The 16015-nt window shown below is 39.8% G+C and overlaps 1 protein-coding gene across 1 annotated transcript in view; it reads left to right on the top strand.

Annotated features, from left to right (window-relative positions):
* Positions 1 to 16015, top strand: part of SLC6A11 (solute carrier family 6 member 11) — a 170669-nt gene that overhangs the window by 140153 nt on the left and 14501 nt on the right. The window contains exons 8-10 of the mRNA XM_074198567.1: positions 7692 to 7816; positions 10490 to 10602; positions 15347 to 15484. Of these exons, the coding sequence (XP_074054668.1) occupies positions 7692 to 7816; positions 10490 to 10602; positions 15347 to 15484 (376 nt within the window). The remainder of the gene's footprint in view (positions 1 to 7691; positions 7817 to 10489; positions 10603 to 15346; positions 15485 to 16015) is intronic.

Below are 16015 nucleotides of genomic sequence, written 5' to 3'. Positions count from 1 at the left end.
ACAAGGAAAAGCAATAACAATGTATTTTTAAACCCATTTTGTCGAATAAAAAGAATCTCCTGCAAAAAATTTTAATGCCATAATTTTTCTTAAAGAACAGAACAAATAGAAAAGCAACCTAGTGAAACAATAAAGAAGTAGAACCAAATGGATGGCATTATAATTTGAGTCCAAATGCTAGAAATAATACTTTAAAACTTTAGCGCATGACTATAAAGTAACACTACTGACTTTTATAAAATAATAAATCCAAGTCTCCTCTAAGTTTCCCCATTTCTGTTGACACCCATCACCCTTCTAGCACCATGACTCACATGTTTCTCTTTGACCTTGGAGTTTTAGAGTTATCCAGGTTCACAACACTGGAATCACCCTTCATTTTTCTCTCTCCCTCACCCCACCTATATCCTGTGACCATACCACCTCCATAATCTCACTCAAATCCATCACCTTCTCCCCACTCATTTAGATTCTATTCCAGATCAGTTTCTCATCCTTTCTTACCTGAGCTATTGTAGTAGCCTGTTCCCCATTAGTCTTCTGCCTTCAATGCCTTTTTTTCTCCAACCCATCTTTTGCATAGCTGCCAAATCATATTTCTATAACCATGACACTTCCCTTTTGAAGAAATATATAGACTCCTTACTGTCTTTAAAGTAAGAGGCAAAATCAACGAGGATTCAGAGCTACATCAGTTCTATTCTTACTTATTTTGCATTCTTCCTGCAAATTTTATTCCCCATTATAGACTATTCATCCTGGTCAAACTGTGTCATGAAGCTATTGCTCATATAGAACATTTTACCTTTCACCCCTGCTCTTTTGCATGCTCATGGTCCCCTCCTTCATTCTGATATGTGATTTCTTCTCATTTCCCTAACCTTCAAAGCACACTCAGGTACCACCTTCCCTTTGACATATTGCCAATACCTACAGACATGAGCATTTCCCCCTCTTAAAACTAATTCGTATGTATGGCTGTGTGCATCGGTTTCCTTTCTGCTTACTTGTGAATATATGCTCAATCCCTAATCACAATGCAAATAACTTGAGGGAAGGGTCTATTACAATTTTTTAAATATCTAGTATGAACCTAAGATATTTGATAAATGTTTATTGGATTAAGACAAATTGATCATCTGTGGCAGAATTTAGGTCAATGAGTATTGTTATAAGTTATTCATTTAGCTGAGCTGCATAGGTATAAAATATTTCAGGAATTCCTCTTTGGGAAACAGAATCAGAGTAATTTAGAACTGGAAAGAACAATGAAAAAAACCACTCCAGAGTTTTTAAAAAATTTGTCTAAAGGATACTTTGGACCTTGAAACATTTTAAGTGGAACTATAAAAGCAGCTTGATGTAACTTGGGTCTTCTAGATCTGTCATTGGCTGGAGATATGACTCAATGCAAGTCTTTTGCCTTCTATGGGACTCAGTTTCCCCATCAAAAATAATGGGATCAAACTTGATCCTCTGCAAAATTCCTTTTATTTCTAATACTCTACCAAGTCTATAAAGACATGGAGGATAAGGATAGGGAGATTTGGGAGCAAAAATAGAGAAATTAATTCTTTTTTAGATCTAAAAATTATTTTATATTATATTTTTATATCTAAAATTACTACACATGACAAGTGGAAGAGTAGGATTCAGACACAAGAACACTTAAGTTACTTAAAAATTTAACCACGAATTTGATGTCTGATTCTTTTCTCCCATTTGCTTCTATACTTCTTCCATTTTAGCAGCCCTATGAAAGAAGTAGTGCAAGTATAATTATGCTCATTTTACAAATGAAGAAATGGAGGCTTAGAGACATTAAGTAATATAGCTGTGAGCATATACCTAGTAAGTATAAGACATCTGCTAGTTGGGAATATTATATGCTTATTTCTGTCTCACAATCCTTTCATTTATCTATCAGCAGAGTATTTAATTTCATCCTTCTGCAGGAGAAGGTAAATTCCCAAATTTTAGTAAAACCAGAATATTAGCTGTAGCCAAAAATACTCCATGAACAAGATCATCCAATTCAGATCCTACCAAAGTAAAGCTCTCCTTTGTAACATCAATAAAAAGCAGCATATCATAATCTTATAGATAAATTAATCTGCTATTTCTGTTCATATTTTATGTGTGGGAGAAAATATATTAATGGGGTTGTAAAAGAACCATATTTATAACATTCCACATAGCTTTATGCATGAGTATTGTTGGTAGTTCATAAATTTTGAATCAGGGGTCAGAACACATTAAAAAAAATAAATAATGATTCTGCTAACCCAACCCCCTTTTTTCAAGTGAGGAAACTGAGGGCCAGAGAGGAAAACGGACTTTCCAAAAGATTCAGTTAATTATGGACTGAATTGAGAAAAGAACACAGATTTTCAGGCTCCCTGACTCCAAGTTCAGGGTCTTTTTTGCTATACAATGATTGAGAGAGTGAATGATCCTAGTAGAAAAATGCTTTGATCTGCAAATTATGAAACCTGGGTTCTGACTTATTAGATGACTATATAGAAAACACTTATCCAGAGAAACCTCTTTTACATCATCCACATGGATATCCACCAACTGTGGTAACAGAGTCAAGAGAATAGGGTAACCTCTCTCACTTCTTGCTTCGGCTACCCCAAGAGACTCTAAATTTCACTACTGGTCTCCAGACTCTGTCCACTTCAATTGAACCTTCACCCATTCACCAAAATAATTTTATAAAACACTTTGCAAGCCTTGAAGTATGGAAATGTTAACTATTGTCTTCCTAAGGCAAAATTCTGACCATGTCATATCCTTGCTCAAGAAACTTCCATGTCTCCCCACAGCCACTTAATAAATTACGAACTGTATAGCGATTCATTTAAAAGTCTTTACAGTATGGCTCCAATTTCACATATTTCACCTTTATGAACTCTGTTTTTGCACCAATTACTTATTTGCCACCCACCCCAAACTCACTCCATCCCCATCTTTACCTTCATACAATCCACCCTGCCTTCCTAGAATACACTTTTTCATCTCTGCCTTTTAGAATTCAGAACAGCAATATCTTTACCATATTCCACAGTAAACATTTTCTAATCCCCCAATGGTGAGTGTTGCCACACTCCTCAAATCATATATATATATATATATATATATATATATATATATATATATATATATATATATATATTTATCTCCTTACATATTATATATCCTCTCTGTCCTTCCACCTCCACTCCCAGCTCCTTAAGACCTAGCATTTTTTTGGTCCTTCTTTGTATCTTCAGATCAGAGTCTGGCACAATAGCTTAATAAATGCTAAGTGAGTGAGTGACTGAATCCTTGAAGAAAGGGATTGTTTTCATTTTGTGCTTGTGTCCCAGAACAGAGCATGATGTCTTGGGATAGAAGATGCTAAATAAATGCTTTTTCAAAAACTGGATTGGATTAAATCAATTCTCAGTCAGGAGGGAGATTAGTCCAGGATGGACAAAGGCAGAGAAAAGAGCCTTTTAGGAGCTTAGGGCCAGTTCCTTCCTTTGTTCCAGGAAATAGGTTCAAAAATGATCCCTACTAGCTATAAGAAAAATAAGATTGCAGGCTCTGAAGATTGGTAAAAACTGGTCCAATCACTAAGTCCAATTCTGGAAACTGAGGTCCTGATAGGTTAACTGACCTAGTTTGACTTTTCTATGTTTAGTAGTGGAGTCATCCTCCATTCCCAGTGTGATTTAACAGCCAGCAAAACAGTTAATCAAGTCTTGGGCTTCATTAAAAGAAGCTTATTCTAGGAATAAGGAGGTAAATATCCTTCTGTTCTCTGTTCTGGTCAGATCTCAATGGAGTTCAGTCCCACATTTTGAATAGGATATTGATAAGGAGAGGGAAACTAAGATAGTGAAGGACCTCAAATCCATGTCATATGAGAATATTTTGACGGAACTAGGGATGTTAAGTTGAGGAGTCTCACAGAGAGCTATCTTCAATGATTTAAATGGGTTGTCCTATGGAAAGAGGAATTTGATTTGTTTTGCTTGGATCCAGAGGATCAAATTAGGAGCAGCAGATAGGAGATGCAAAAAGGTCAATCACAGTTTAGAGAAATTTCCCAAAAGTGGAAGCTATCATTCAGTGGGAATGGATGGACTCTCATCTGAGAGGAGTAGGGGGAAGGAGGTCTTATTTGGTTTGGTTAAGGTGCCAAGACCCCATTTCACTTCTAAAATGATGGGATTCTGTGACTCCAAACAAATACTTTCTACTCTATCTTGGTGTCTCTACTCTGACCTTCTTTATTGTCATTGACTTTGCACCTCAATCAAACTCCAACTGTTTTCAGAGAAAGCTTTCTCCAGGCTTGTGGATAGGGCTGCCAGCCCACAAGCCATCATTCAATTTTCAGGTCTTCTCTTGCTCATTATAATAGGGTGTCTGGCTTCCATGAATGCCTGAAATCCAAACACAGAGTGAAGTAACACTTGGAGTCACTATATTGACTCTCCTACTCAATATCCCACATTCCTTTCCTTCAATTTTCTTTCAGCACAACCTCAGACTGTGCTGCCCTGCACAGCCTCCCTTGGGGGACAGCTAAAGGGATCTCAGATCTCCACAGTGAAGGTTGAAAGCTCACTTCCATTTCCTTGCAATAATCAAGTTCCTCTCTTAACCACTATTTCAGGGAAATGGTTTCTCAGAGATGGAATCCCTCACCTTGGGGATTTGCAAAAATGAATAGCATAAGAACATTTCTGCATCAGTTGAACCTATTGCTGATTACTCATTGCCCTGAAGGCCTCCTTCTTAGATTTATGCCTTCCTTCACCTCTCCACATCTTTCTCTCATTCCTCCTTCCTTTGCCTCTCTACATCTTTCTCTCATTCCTCCACCCTGAGGTCCCTTAGATTGTAAATACAGAGCCATTAATTCCAACAATTCATTTTACAAGCAAGGAAAATGAACATAGAGGGGTTAAGTGACTTATCCAAGCTCACATAGCTAGTGAATATCTGAGGCAGCATTTGCACCTAGCTCAGCTATGGGTAAATCACTCAATCTTTCTTAGTCTCAGAGTCCTCTGTAATATGAGCAGTTAGACTCAATGACCTCTAAGGTCCCATTCAGCTCTCACTCTGATTCCATAGAGGTGCCTGGAACTCTCTGAACTCCACCCACAGAAATGAGATCCTAATGTTCATAACCTTGTTTGCGCCATGGGCCTTTTTATTGGTCCACAAGAAAGCCTGCAGACCCCTTTTCAGAAAGTAAAAATCATAATTGAAGGAATGGCTAATAATTTAGCAAAAACAAAGACTCCCTTTTAACCATCCAAGTTCACAGACTTCCTGAGATTTGCTCATTAAATCTTTGAAGGTTCATGGACTCATGTCAAGAACTAGTCTAATGTGTTTTCTCTATCCTTGGGCAGTCCAATCCCATAATTCAATTAAGAGGACTTTATTAAGTGGCAAGTATTTATTTGACACTATGTGATGTACTAGAAATGAAAATATAAGAATGAAATAGGCCCCTGTCCTCAAGGAGTTTACATTCTTTCAGGGAAGACAATATATCTAGAAGACTATAAAACATATATAGGAAATAAATACAAGGTCAGTTCGAAAAAGGGAGGAGGCACTGGTTGACAAATCAGGAAAGTCTTCATTTAAGGGAGGTGTTTGAACTGGAGGTTGAAAGAATATTAGAGTTTCTAAGAGAAAAAAGTGAAGAGAATGATTTCCAGATATTGGTGGGGGGGATGCTTATGCTGCTTGTCTTTTATTTTAAAAGAAGACTATGACATCAAGGATGTGATTCCATGACATGCAAGTGAATTGAACAATGCATGCAAAACAGGGATGTCCGAGATGCAATGCCATCTGTGAGGAACATCAAAAGGCCAGTTTGGTTGGGTCAAAAGAACAACTGAGATGCTTTCTAATCATGTATGATGATAGTGACTCATTTTTCTATAAGAAATCACAGTACCTCAAAGCTGAGAATCATCACCCCCATTTTAGAGATGAGGAAATTGAGAAAGGAAAGAGAAGTGATTTTGATTTTCCCAGGACCACATAATAAGAAACTGGAAGAGGTGGGATGAGAACTTTTAATGCCAAACCTAGGGCTTCCTCCAACCCCAATACCACCCTGCATTTTGTGCTAAATAATATCATTGAAAAACTTTAGGAATTCTAGTTCTCTTTTAGAGAAAAATGTGGGAGAGCATAGGACTTCCTCCATATTCTTCTTCCCTAGTTTCTCATGGTCCAGGGTGTGAGACCAGGTAGAACTGGCTTCTTTCCCTTCTTGCTGCTGGCTGTCTATGCTCCATTTTTTATAGTTTCAAAATTCAGAGGAAATGGGCAAAGCATTGAATCTTTCTTAGTCTCAGCAGTACTTGTCCAGATAGTAGGAAGAATCCTCAATCTTATTATGCCATTGGGTTGCTGAAAGGTTAAAGCAGTGAATTTAGGGATCAGTTGCTTTCTCTGGTCCTAGTTAACTTTTTCCTTTCCATGTGGCCTTGGGCAACTCTTTTCATCTCTCTGAGCCTCAGTTTCTTCATCTGTAAAATGAGAATCACAGCAATGACCCTTCCTCTCTCCCAAGACTGTTGCAAGAATCAAATGACAGTTCCTTGTAAATTAACCCTATGCCTCAAAAAAACCCCAAGTTTTATTATCATTAAATAAGAGAAAGAGCCTAGCGAAATATAAAATACTGAGCAAATGGTGGTGTTTTGATGATCATAGTCTGCCGGAAAACAGGAAATTGTTGCTACCCTGTATAGTGGAGATTAAAAATAAGAACTAACATCTGGATAGCTCTTATTATGTGCCAATTTTATCTCAAGCTGATTTTCCCAACAATGCTGGGAGTTAGGTGTTATTTTTATTATCATTATTTTACAGGTGAGGAAACTGAGGCAGAAGGCTTTAAGTGACTTGTCCAGGGTCACACAGAAAATATCTGAAATCAAATTTTAATTTTGGGGGGGAGGGTCATCTTCCGGGCACAGACCTGTCTCTCCATATACTTTGGCGCCACCTAGCCGCCCATATGCGAGAAAGAGCTAGACTTGGGAGGCAGAAGACTGATGCAAATCTCTCTGATACTTAGAAACTGTAAAAGATTTTGAGTTGGAAGGGGATTTAGAGGCCATCTCATCTAACTGCTCCATTGAACAGATAAAGAAACTGAGGCCTATAGAGATAAATTGACTTGCCCAAGGTTACACAGGGAGAGAAAGAGGCAGAATTTGAACTGTTCTGATTTCAAAGTACTGTGGGCAAGTCTCTTTTAATACTAATTCCTCATCCAGATACCGGGTGCCTTAGTTATTTTTTTGTTTTGTTTTGTTTTGTTTTGTTTTACAAGGCAATGGGGTTAAGTGGCTTGCCCAAGGCCACACAGCTAGATAATTATTAAGTGTCTGAGGTCAGATTTGAACTCAGGTCCTCCTGACTCCAGGGCCGGTGTTCTATCCACTGTGCCACCTAGCCGCCCCCAGATATCGGGTGTCTTGACCAAGCCGTGGGGACCAACGTGCTTTGTATATTACAAAGCATTACCTAAATGTGAATTGTTCTTGTCACCAACACGTTCACAAATAAGTAATCCTGGGGTCTCCCTGTATGGATCAACGTCTACACTGTTATGGTTTGAAAGCTATCCAATGCCTCTTCCTTCTCTTCTCCAGAGACTGCATTATGCTGTGCTGTCTGAACAGTGGTACCAGCTTTGTGGCTGGGTTTGCCATCTTCTCTGTCCTTGGCTTCATGGCGTATGAACAGGGAGTGCCCATTGCCGAGGTAGCAGAATCAGGTATGTTTGCTTGGAGAAAAGAACCAGAAATGATGAAGACCAATAAGATAGAATACCTTAAATCTTAGTGGGATGTCAATGTCTATAAAAATGGAGGAGTATGGGGGGAAGTATTGGCCCTGGAATCAGAAGGATCTGAGTTCAACTCTAGCCTCTACACTTAATAGTTGTATGGCCCTGGGTAATTCATTTAACACTGGTTGCCTCCAAAAAAAAAAGGGAAAAGAAAGGGTATGTCTTTTACCTTTAATATATTGATGATGACTAGCATCTATATGACATTTTTCATACTACTTACCAGTTATATGTAGGCACACATACAACATTCAAGTCCAATTCCTTCATATTATAGATTAGGACACTGAGATCTAGGTAGGTTAAGTGACTTGCCCAGGTTAATAAAACTGGTAAGTATTCAAACTGAGAGTTTTCTGACTATAACTGGTATACTATGATATCTTTCACCAATCACCATTTTTACCATCATCTTCACTAATGACACAACTACCACTATCATCTGGTACAATGGTCCAACCCCTCATTGAACCAAGGAAGAAACTGAGACCTGGAAATAAGACTCAGATCATATAGACAGCAGTGAGAGCTTGGGTACAACCCCTAGTCTCCAAATTCCATTACATGCTCTCTTTACTGTACATTTCTGACTTCTTCTTTTCCTCCTTTCCTACATATAGTACACACACACACACACACACACACACACACACACACACACCTGTAAATGTTCAACAGTCAATCAAAAAATTAAGCATGTGTTACATGATAGGTACTGTACTAAGTGCTCAAGATAGAAAAACAAAAAGCAATCCCTGCTCCCAAGGGGTTCTATAAAAATGATTTGGTTTTTATAAACAGGTTAAAGTGGAGGAGATGGGGTTAATTGCAGAAGGATGGCAATTAATTAAGAAATGAAGTGAGGGAGAGAGGCCTGCGAAACACCACAAAACCACATGCTAGGAGCAGGAGATCTGTACAGGCAGGAGACAAAAGACTCTGGGGAATCTCACCTCCACTGTTGCCAACCATCCTTCTGGGTGATGCCAAAACCCACTGGGTGGCGCCATGTTACCAGCTGCCTTTGCCTCATTTAGCTCAGTGTGAATAAGGAGATAACCCTCCTGGGTTTTACCCTCCATTTAAGAAAAGGAAGAATAATTCTCTAGCCAAACAAAGTCATTTCATTTGGTTCAGTCCATTACACAGTTAAGAGATACATGCTGATGGAGTGTTGGACTTTCTGGTCTTAGGGGCCCATTCTAATTCAGCAGAGATTTTTTAAAAAAATTGTTATCTTGTTTTCCTCCAGCTTTAAATTCTTAAATTGTAAGTGGGTGATGGAAAAGTGGTAGCATAGAACAAAGCATTGATTGGGTGACCCCAAGTTGTTTTCTGGCATGGAGCTTATAGGATTTCATGAATAACCTGTCATAAGCAGTATTGCAAACATATTTACAAAAAAGGACATTAGTGTTGGGGGCCACAGGTACATGACTTTTCTCCATAGCTAACCTATTAAGATCCCTCTCCTCTACCTTTCTTGTCTGGGTTCATTCTTTCTGCCTCTTGCCCTCGCACAATCCTTCTTTGAAAGATGGAAATTCATAGAAGACACTTCAAAATTCCACTCACTCTAAAAAATTGACTAAAATTAGAGTCTCCCCAACCCCCTAAAGGAAAAGGAAAAGAAATGAAATCATGAGGAACATAGATTTGGTGCTAGAAAAGACCTCATGATTATTTAGTCACAAAATCAGAGATTTTTAGACTTGCAAATGTCCTTGGTAAGCAGTTAGGTGGCATAATGAATAAGATGTTGGAGTTAAGAAGAATTGAACTTAAATCCTACCTTTAAGATTTAACTAGCTGTGAGATCCTGGAAAAGTCACTTCACTTTTATAAGCCTCAGTTACTGCATCTATAAAATAAATCTGTCTCATGGGATTGTCATGAGGATCCAATGAGATAAATAAGTATTTTGCAAAAAAAAAAAATTATTGTCATTAATTATTAGTATGACTCATACCAGAAAAAGAATCTCTTCTATAACGTGGCCAGGTGAGCTCCTTGAGAGCAGGGACTGTATTTTGCCTTTCTTTATATCCCCAAGCCCTTAGAGCGTGTCTGGGACATATTAGCTGCTCAAAGACTCCAAGAGTGGGGAACCAATGGATTCCTTCCAAGGAAAACCCCTCTATTTCTGGATAACTTTAATTGTTAAATAGTTTTACACTATGTCAAACCTAGTTCAACCACCTCATTTTATAGGTGAAGAAACTAAGAGTTAGAGAGTGGTTTCATCACTCACACCATAATTCAATAGGTAGATTATAGAGGGTAGTTATAGGCATTTAATCGTTCATCTTCTGATAGTGGATACAGGGCTCTTTTCATTGTGCAATACTTCCCTAATTCTAATTCCTCTTTTCCTAATCCATAACTGGATCACATCTCAACCTCCCACATGGAACTAACAAACCGAATTAAAGTCCAGTCAATAATCTGGAATGATAATTTCTCATAACTATCCCCTCCCAGATTTCCTCCTCTTGCCAGCAGCTCGGCAGGAATTTCTCTGATGTGCACAAAAGGGATAGCTCTATAGGTGGGAGAGGGGAGGTGGACCACATGATCATGTTTTTTCCTTGTTTCCAGGGCCAGGACTAGCCTTTATTGCCTACCCCAAGGCAGTCACCATGATGCCCCTTTCTCCTCTGTGGGCTACTTTGTTCTTCATGATGCTCATCTTCTTGGGACTGGACAGCCAGGTAAGATACTCCTAAGGAAAAATTGGGGGAAGTCACAGTTCTTTTCAGGGAAGAAATGGGTTCCTTCTCCTTCTTCTTGGAGCTAGTATTTAATTTGATTCATCTCAAATCATTTCAAGTGACAATTATCAAGTAGCAAGGCACCAGGATTGCAAATACAGATTTGAAACATCCCCTATCCTCAAGGTGTTTACATTCTCCTGGGTTTAACCTGATTGCATTTCATCTTTGCTTAGCATTCAAAATCCTCCACCATCTGGCTCCACTTGCCCTGACCAATCTTATCTCCCTTTGTTCCCCAACATCCATCTTCCACTCCATTTGGGTCCACCTCCTCACTGTGCTCCAGACATTAGTCATTCAATTTCTGACTCTAAATGAAGCACCTAACATGTATTTATGAAATACCTACCACTGGGCTAGATGCTGGAGATAACAAATGCAAAAATGAAATAATCTCTGCCCTTAAGGGGCTTACCGTCTATCAAGGGGCCACTGGAAATAATCATTCTCTTTCTAACCTTTGCTTATTCCAATCCTACTCTTCCTTAAAGTTTCTCTTAAATCCCTCCTCTTCCATGAAGCTCTCTCTGATTCTCCCATACATAATAAATTTCTTTACATTGACATTTAATATAATATTAAATATGGAGGGCCTTATATTGACAAATATCTATGCAAATAAATCTTGCCTCCTCTAATAAAGTGGAGGTTCTCCAAGAACAAAGACTATATCTTACAATTCTTCAATATTTACCTTCCTGCCTAGCGCAGAACTGGGGACTGTGTAAGTGTCCAGTCAACATTTGAATGAATTGGGGAATGAATTGAATAGAGTGAATATGTGAAGGGGATATATAAAGGTAAATGCATGAATGAATGCAGGTGAATTAATGAATGAGTGAGTAAGTGAGAAAGTGAATGTGCCACTAAGTCCAGACAATCTCTTTTCTCAGGCTTCTCCCAAAACTCAATGCTGTTGCTCAAGATCTCAGTCAAACTTTATTCCCTCAGTTTCCTTGCCCAAACCCCAGCCTGCCACAGCTCCCAAGCTCCAGGCTCTCTCTCTCTCTCTCTCTCTCTCTCTCTCTCTCTCTCTCTCTCTCTCTCTCTCTCTCTCTCTCTCTCTCTCTCATCCTTTCCTTCTCTGATCTCAAGCAGGGTATGTCTTTAGTCAGATCAATGATTTCCCTTCCACACTTCCACCCTCACAGTCAATATCCCAATATCCCAATTAACCGCCATCATTCTTTTTGTTTTGTTTTGTTTTGTTTTTTTTAGGTTTTTGCAAGGCAATGGGGTTAAGTGGCTTGCCCAAGGCCACACAGCTAGGTAATTAGAAAGTGTCTGAGGTCAGATTTGAACTCAGGTCCTCCTGACTCCAGGGCTGGTGCTCTATCCACTGTGCCACCTAGCTGCCCCCCTCCTCCCTTTTATAGCAGCAGCAGCAGGAGTTGGGGGGTCAGAATCTCTCCTGGAAGGACACCCCTCAAATCTCCCCATTCCCTCCCAGGTTCCCTAAGGTCCTGACAATGAATCCTCAGCCAGGAAACTTTGCTAGGATTTCCCAAGAATCTAAAATATTTGGGAGAGCTATCACTGAACTTGAGAAGGATGTATTTGATTTGCTTGTCTTTTTTAGGACATGAATCCACGTTAACTTCAAAGTCTCTGACCCCCAGACCTTCTCATTCTGTCTTACGTGAACCCTTCCCTATTCCTCTCTTCTTCTTACCCACCAGAGAAAGCCACTTGCTTGTCAGGTCCCATTGCTCCTGTCTTTGCAGGGTTTCTTGCAACCTTCTCTCCTCTCCTAGATCACCAACTGAGTACAGGTTTCTCAGACTAAGGGGTTGGGGTGGGGAAGAAATAGGATGTAGGGATTGGATTTGGCTCCAGAGGGTCTGGGTTTGCATCCACTTTGGAGCATTTCTCACTTAGAGTGAGTAGCTCATCCATTCAGGAGGCAACTTCCTTATTAATAAAATGAGGGGATTGGATGAGATGACCCCAAAAGTCTTTAAGCTCTAAATCTATGCTCCTTCTACAACAGACTCCCAACCAAGATGCCTGTTGTATTCCCCACCTCCATTTGAATGTATAATATACTGATGAATTTTCTTCATGCCCCTCTTCTGCTCACAGACTTAAGGGGGTTTTCCTTCAAGATTTCAAATCAAGCCCAATTTCTTTATCTTGGAATTCAAGACCCTCCATAATCTGGATCTTGGCTATATAACCTTATCTCCCATTACTTGCCAGGGTCCAACTTCCTTTTGATGAGTGTGGGGTGGGGCAGCAGGGGCAAGGCAGATTATAAACTTAAAACCATAAGAAAGTCATGGGATCATAAATTTAAAGCTAGAAGGGATCTTAGTGATCATCTAATCCAGCTGTCTCATTTGACAAATAAGGAAACTGAGGCTAAAAGAAAGATCTTGCCTAAGGTCATACAGATAGTATCAACAGAACTGGAATTTATACCCAGATTCTGGCAGCCAGCTCCTAGAGGTCACGGACTCTGTTTTTCCTTTATTTCGATCCCAAGTGCTTAGCCACATAAGTGGCTGGCACACAGTAGGCCCTTCCAAAAAGCTTACTGACTAACTCGCCTATCCTGCCCTTCCCCCTTTTGTTCATTAGAATGACGAAGCGGCACAAGTACACGGCCCAGGATTTAAACAGGGCTGCTTATCACAGCTCCCCAATCCCAAGGAGTTTTAAAAGGCAAATCTCTGAAAGTCCAGAATTACTGAGTTTTGTTCCCTTATTGAGCAGCCCCCAAAGCTGCCCCAGACCAGCTCCTCTGTGACCTTAAGCAAGTCACTTAACCTCAAAGCCCCTTTCTTGGCATGGCCATCAATTCAGCCAGCCAAATCCAATTTCTGCCCCAGAATTGGTTTCTCAGCAATCGTTACTAAGCCTCGGCGGCCAGGAACCACGTGTTTCTCCTGATAATCACTTTCTATTGTCCTAGGTCAAAGCTGTGTGAAGCAAGGGCTTGTCATCAACCTAGTGACAACTGCAGACTGGGCTGTCAGGGCCCCCAGGGCTCCCCAGTGAGCTGAGTCTGCCTATGGTAGCATCTTGTACCCCACAGAGCTGAGCTCTGCCTATGGTAGCATCCTGTACCCCGGATGTTTGTACCCCATAGTGCTGAACTCTACCTATGATAACACTCTGTACCCCAGATGACCTGTACCCCACAGAGCTGAGCTCTGTATTTAATAGCATTCCAGGTCCCAAACATACAATATGATAGGATCGGTGGCATGGGAGGTTCCAGAATCCTGATCTACATTTCTAAAAGTCAATAGTCCAGACCCATAGCAAGACTAGAATCTGAACCATCCTTTACTTAACAAGGGGAGAAATAATCAAGCCAACAATAGGGATGTATCAAATACATTGAAAGTGTTCTGAACCTTGTCAGGTGCTATGAAGAATGCAAGACAAATTATGGGACAGAAGTAACCAACTTAATGTGGTAAAATGGGAAGAGATTTGGATTTAGGATTGACAGTCCTGAGTTCAAATCCCTGCTCTGTTGCCTCCTTGTGTGATTTAGGACAAGTAACTTCTTCTCTGAACCTCAGTTATCTTATCAGGAAATGAAGGGAAATGGGCTAGATGATCTCTCTGGTTGCTTTCAGCTGTAGGTCAGTGGTTCTATGATGGACCTTCCATCAAGGACAATAAGCAAGGACCTTCCTGTTGGGACTATAAGACTGACATTAGAACATAGAATAAGGCAATGATTCAAGGAAAGAATACAACGTGTGGAGTTCCAAGGCTTATATGTGAGCCCATGTTCCACCATTGATTTATGCAATGACTCTGGTTGAATCCCTTCTGAAATTCCATTCAACAGCAACAACAATAGTAATAATTGCAATGACAATAACCAGCAAATAATACCAGGCACTATTTTCTTGGATTCTTCTAACAATCCCAGGAGGCAAGTGCTGTTGTTTTCAACCTCAATTAATAGATGAGGAAACTAAGACTAATAGGGTTAGGTGATTTGCTCAGGGTCATACACAGCTGGTAAGTATCTGAGGCAAAATTTGAACTCAGAAAGATGAAGTTTCCTGATTTCAGGACAGACGCTCTATCCACCTTGATATCCTTACATAAATTGTTTCTGAAGGGCACAGTGCACACAGTGATTTATTTTTAGGTTTAAATGTCAACTCCACAACTTTCTTCCTATGTGACCTTGAGAAAGTCACTTTCAGTTTCCTTGCCTGTAAAATGATGGATTCATAGATCTCCAGCTGAAAGGAACTTCAGAGTCCATCTGGTCCAATTCTCTCACCTTACAGATGAGGAACCTGAGGTTCAGAAAAGTTAACCATCTTGTCTAAGGCCATATAGAGAGTAAGTATCAGAGGTAAGAACTGAATCTGAAGCCCTTTCCACTCTCCCACAGCCTCCCAGATCCTCCCACATCTCAGTCTAGAATCCTAAATATGAATTGAGGGAGGTCATTTGTCCAAGCTCATATAGGTAATAAATGGCAGAGATGGAATTTGAAGCCAGGGCCTTCTCCCTCAGTGGAGCTTCCTAAGATGTTAGAGAAAAAATTACACTCCTGGAAAAGACACTGTAATCAGCATTCATTGAGCATGAACTACGGCAGAGCCTTTGGCTCCATTCTGAGCTCATTATATTTTTGAACAGTCAGAGTGCAATAGGCTGGCAATTTCTGGGATGTCTAACCAAAACCATCTCTTCTTTTTAGTTTGTGTGTGTGGAAAGCCTCGTGACGGCAGTGGTGGACATGTACCCAAAGACTTTTCGGCGTGGCTATCGACGGGAACTACTCATCTTGGCTCTGTCCACTGTCTCCTACTTCCTTGGCCTGGTCATGTTAACAGAGGTAAAGAAGCCTTTCAGTTTATTTTTATTGGTACTGTCCACTTATCTTTTGTCTTTACATTGTCTTCATTTCCTAATATACCCCTTCTCCTTCCCCAACCTCATGAGCTATCTCTTAACAGCAATGAATAATGAAGAAGAAAGAACAGTTCAGAAAAATTTATCAATACATTAACAAAGCCTAATAGTATGTATGTATACATGTATGTAGTATTCAACATCCATAGTCCCTACCTTCACAAAGAAGGGATGAAAAGTGCACTCTCTAATTTGGGTTGGAGTTAGCAATGGAGTTATGTGATCTGGACAGTAGATTGGCTGCTATGTTTACATGATCAAGAAGTTTGCTTTGGAAATTACCATACTGATACACTTTGGGATGGAAGTGGATGAAGGGAAGGCTGTGTAAGACTTCAGAAGCCAGACTTCCCAATATCACTGTCAAATCACATAGGAATTTCTTTAATAAAAACAAAGGGTTCCCAGACAGGTTAGATTAGGCTATATGCTATTCACCTGGCTTTTTTAATAT

The sequence above is a fragment of the Macrotis lagotis genome, chromosome 8, assembly GCF_037893015.1.
Source record: "Macrotis lagotis isolate mMagLag1 chromosome 8, bilby.v1.9.chrom.fasta, whole genome shotgun sequence".
In the NCBI taxonomy this organism is placed as follows: domain Eukaryota; kingdom Metazoa; phylum Chordata; class Mammalia; order Peramelemorphia; family Peramelidae; genus Macrotis; species Macrotis lagotis.
Note: the sequence above shows the minus strand (reverse complement) of the source record. Positions and strands in the feature narration are given on the sequence as shown.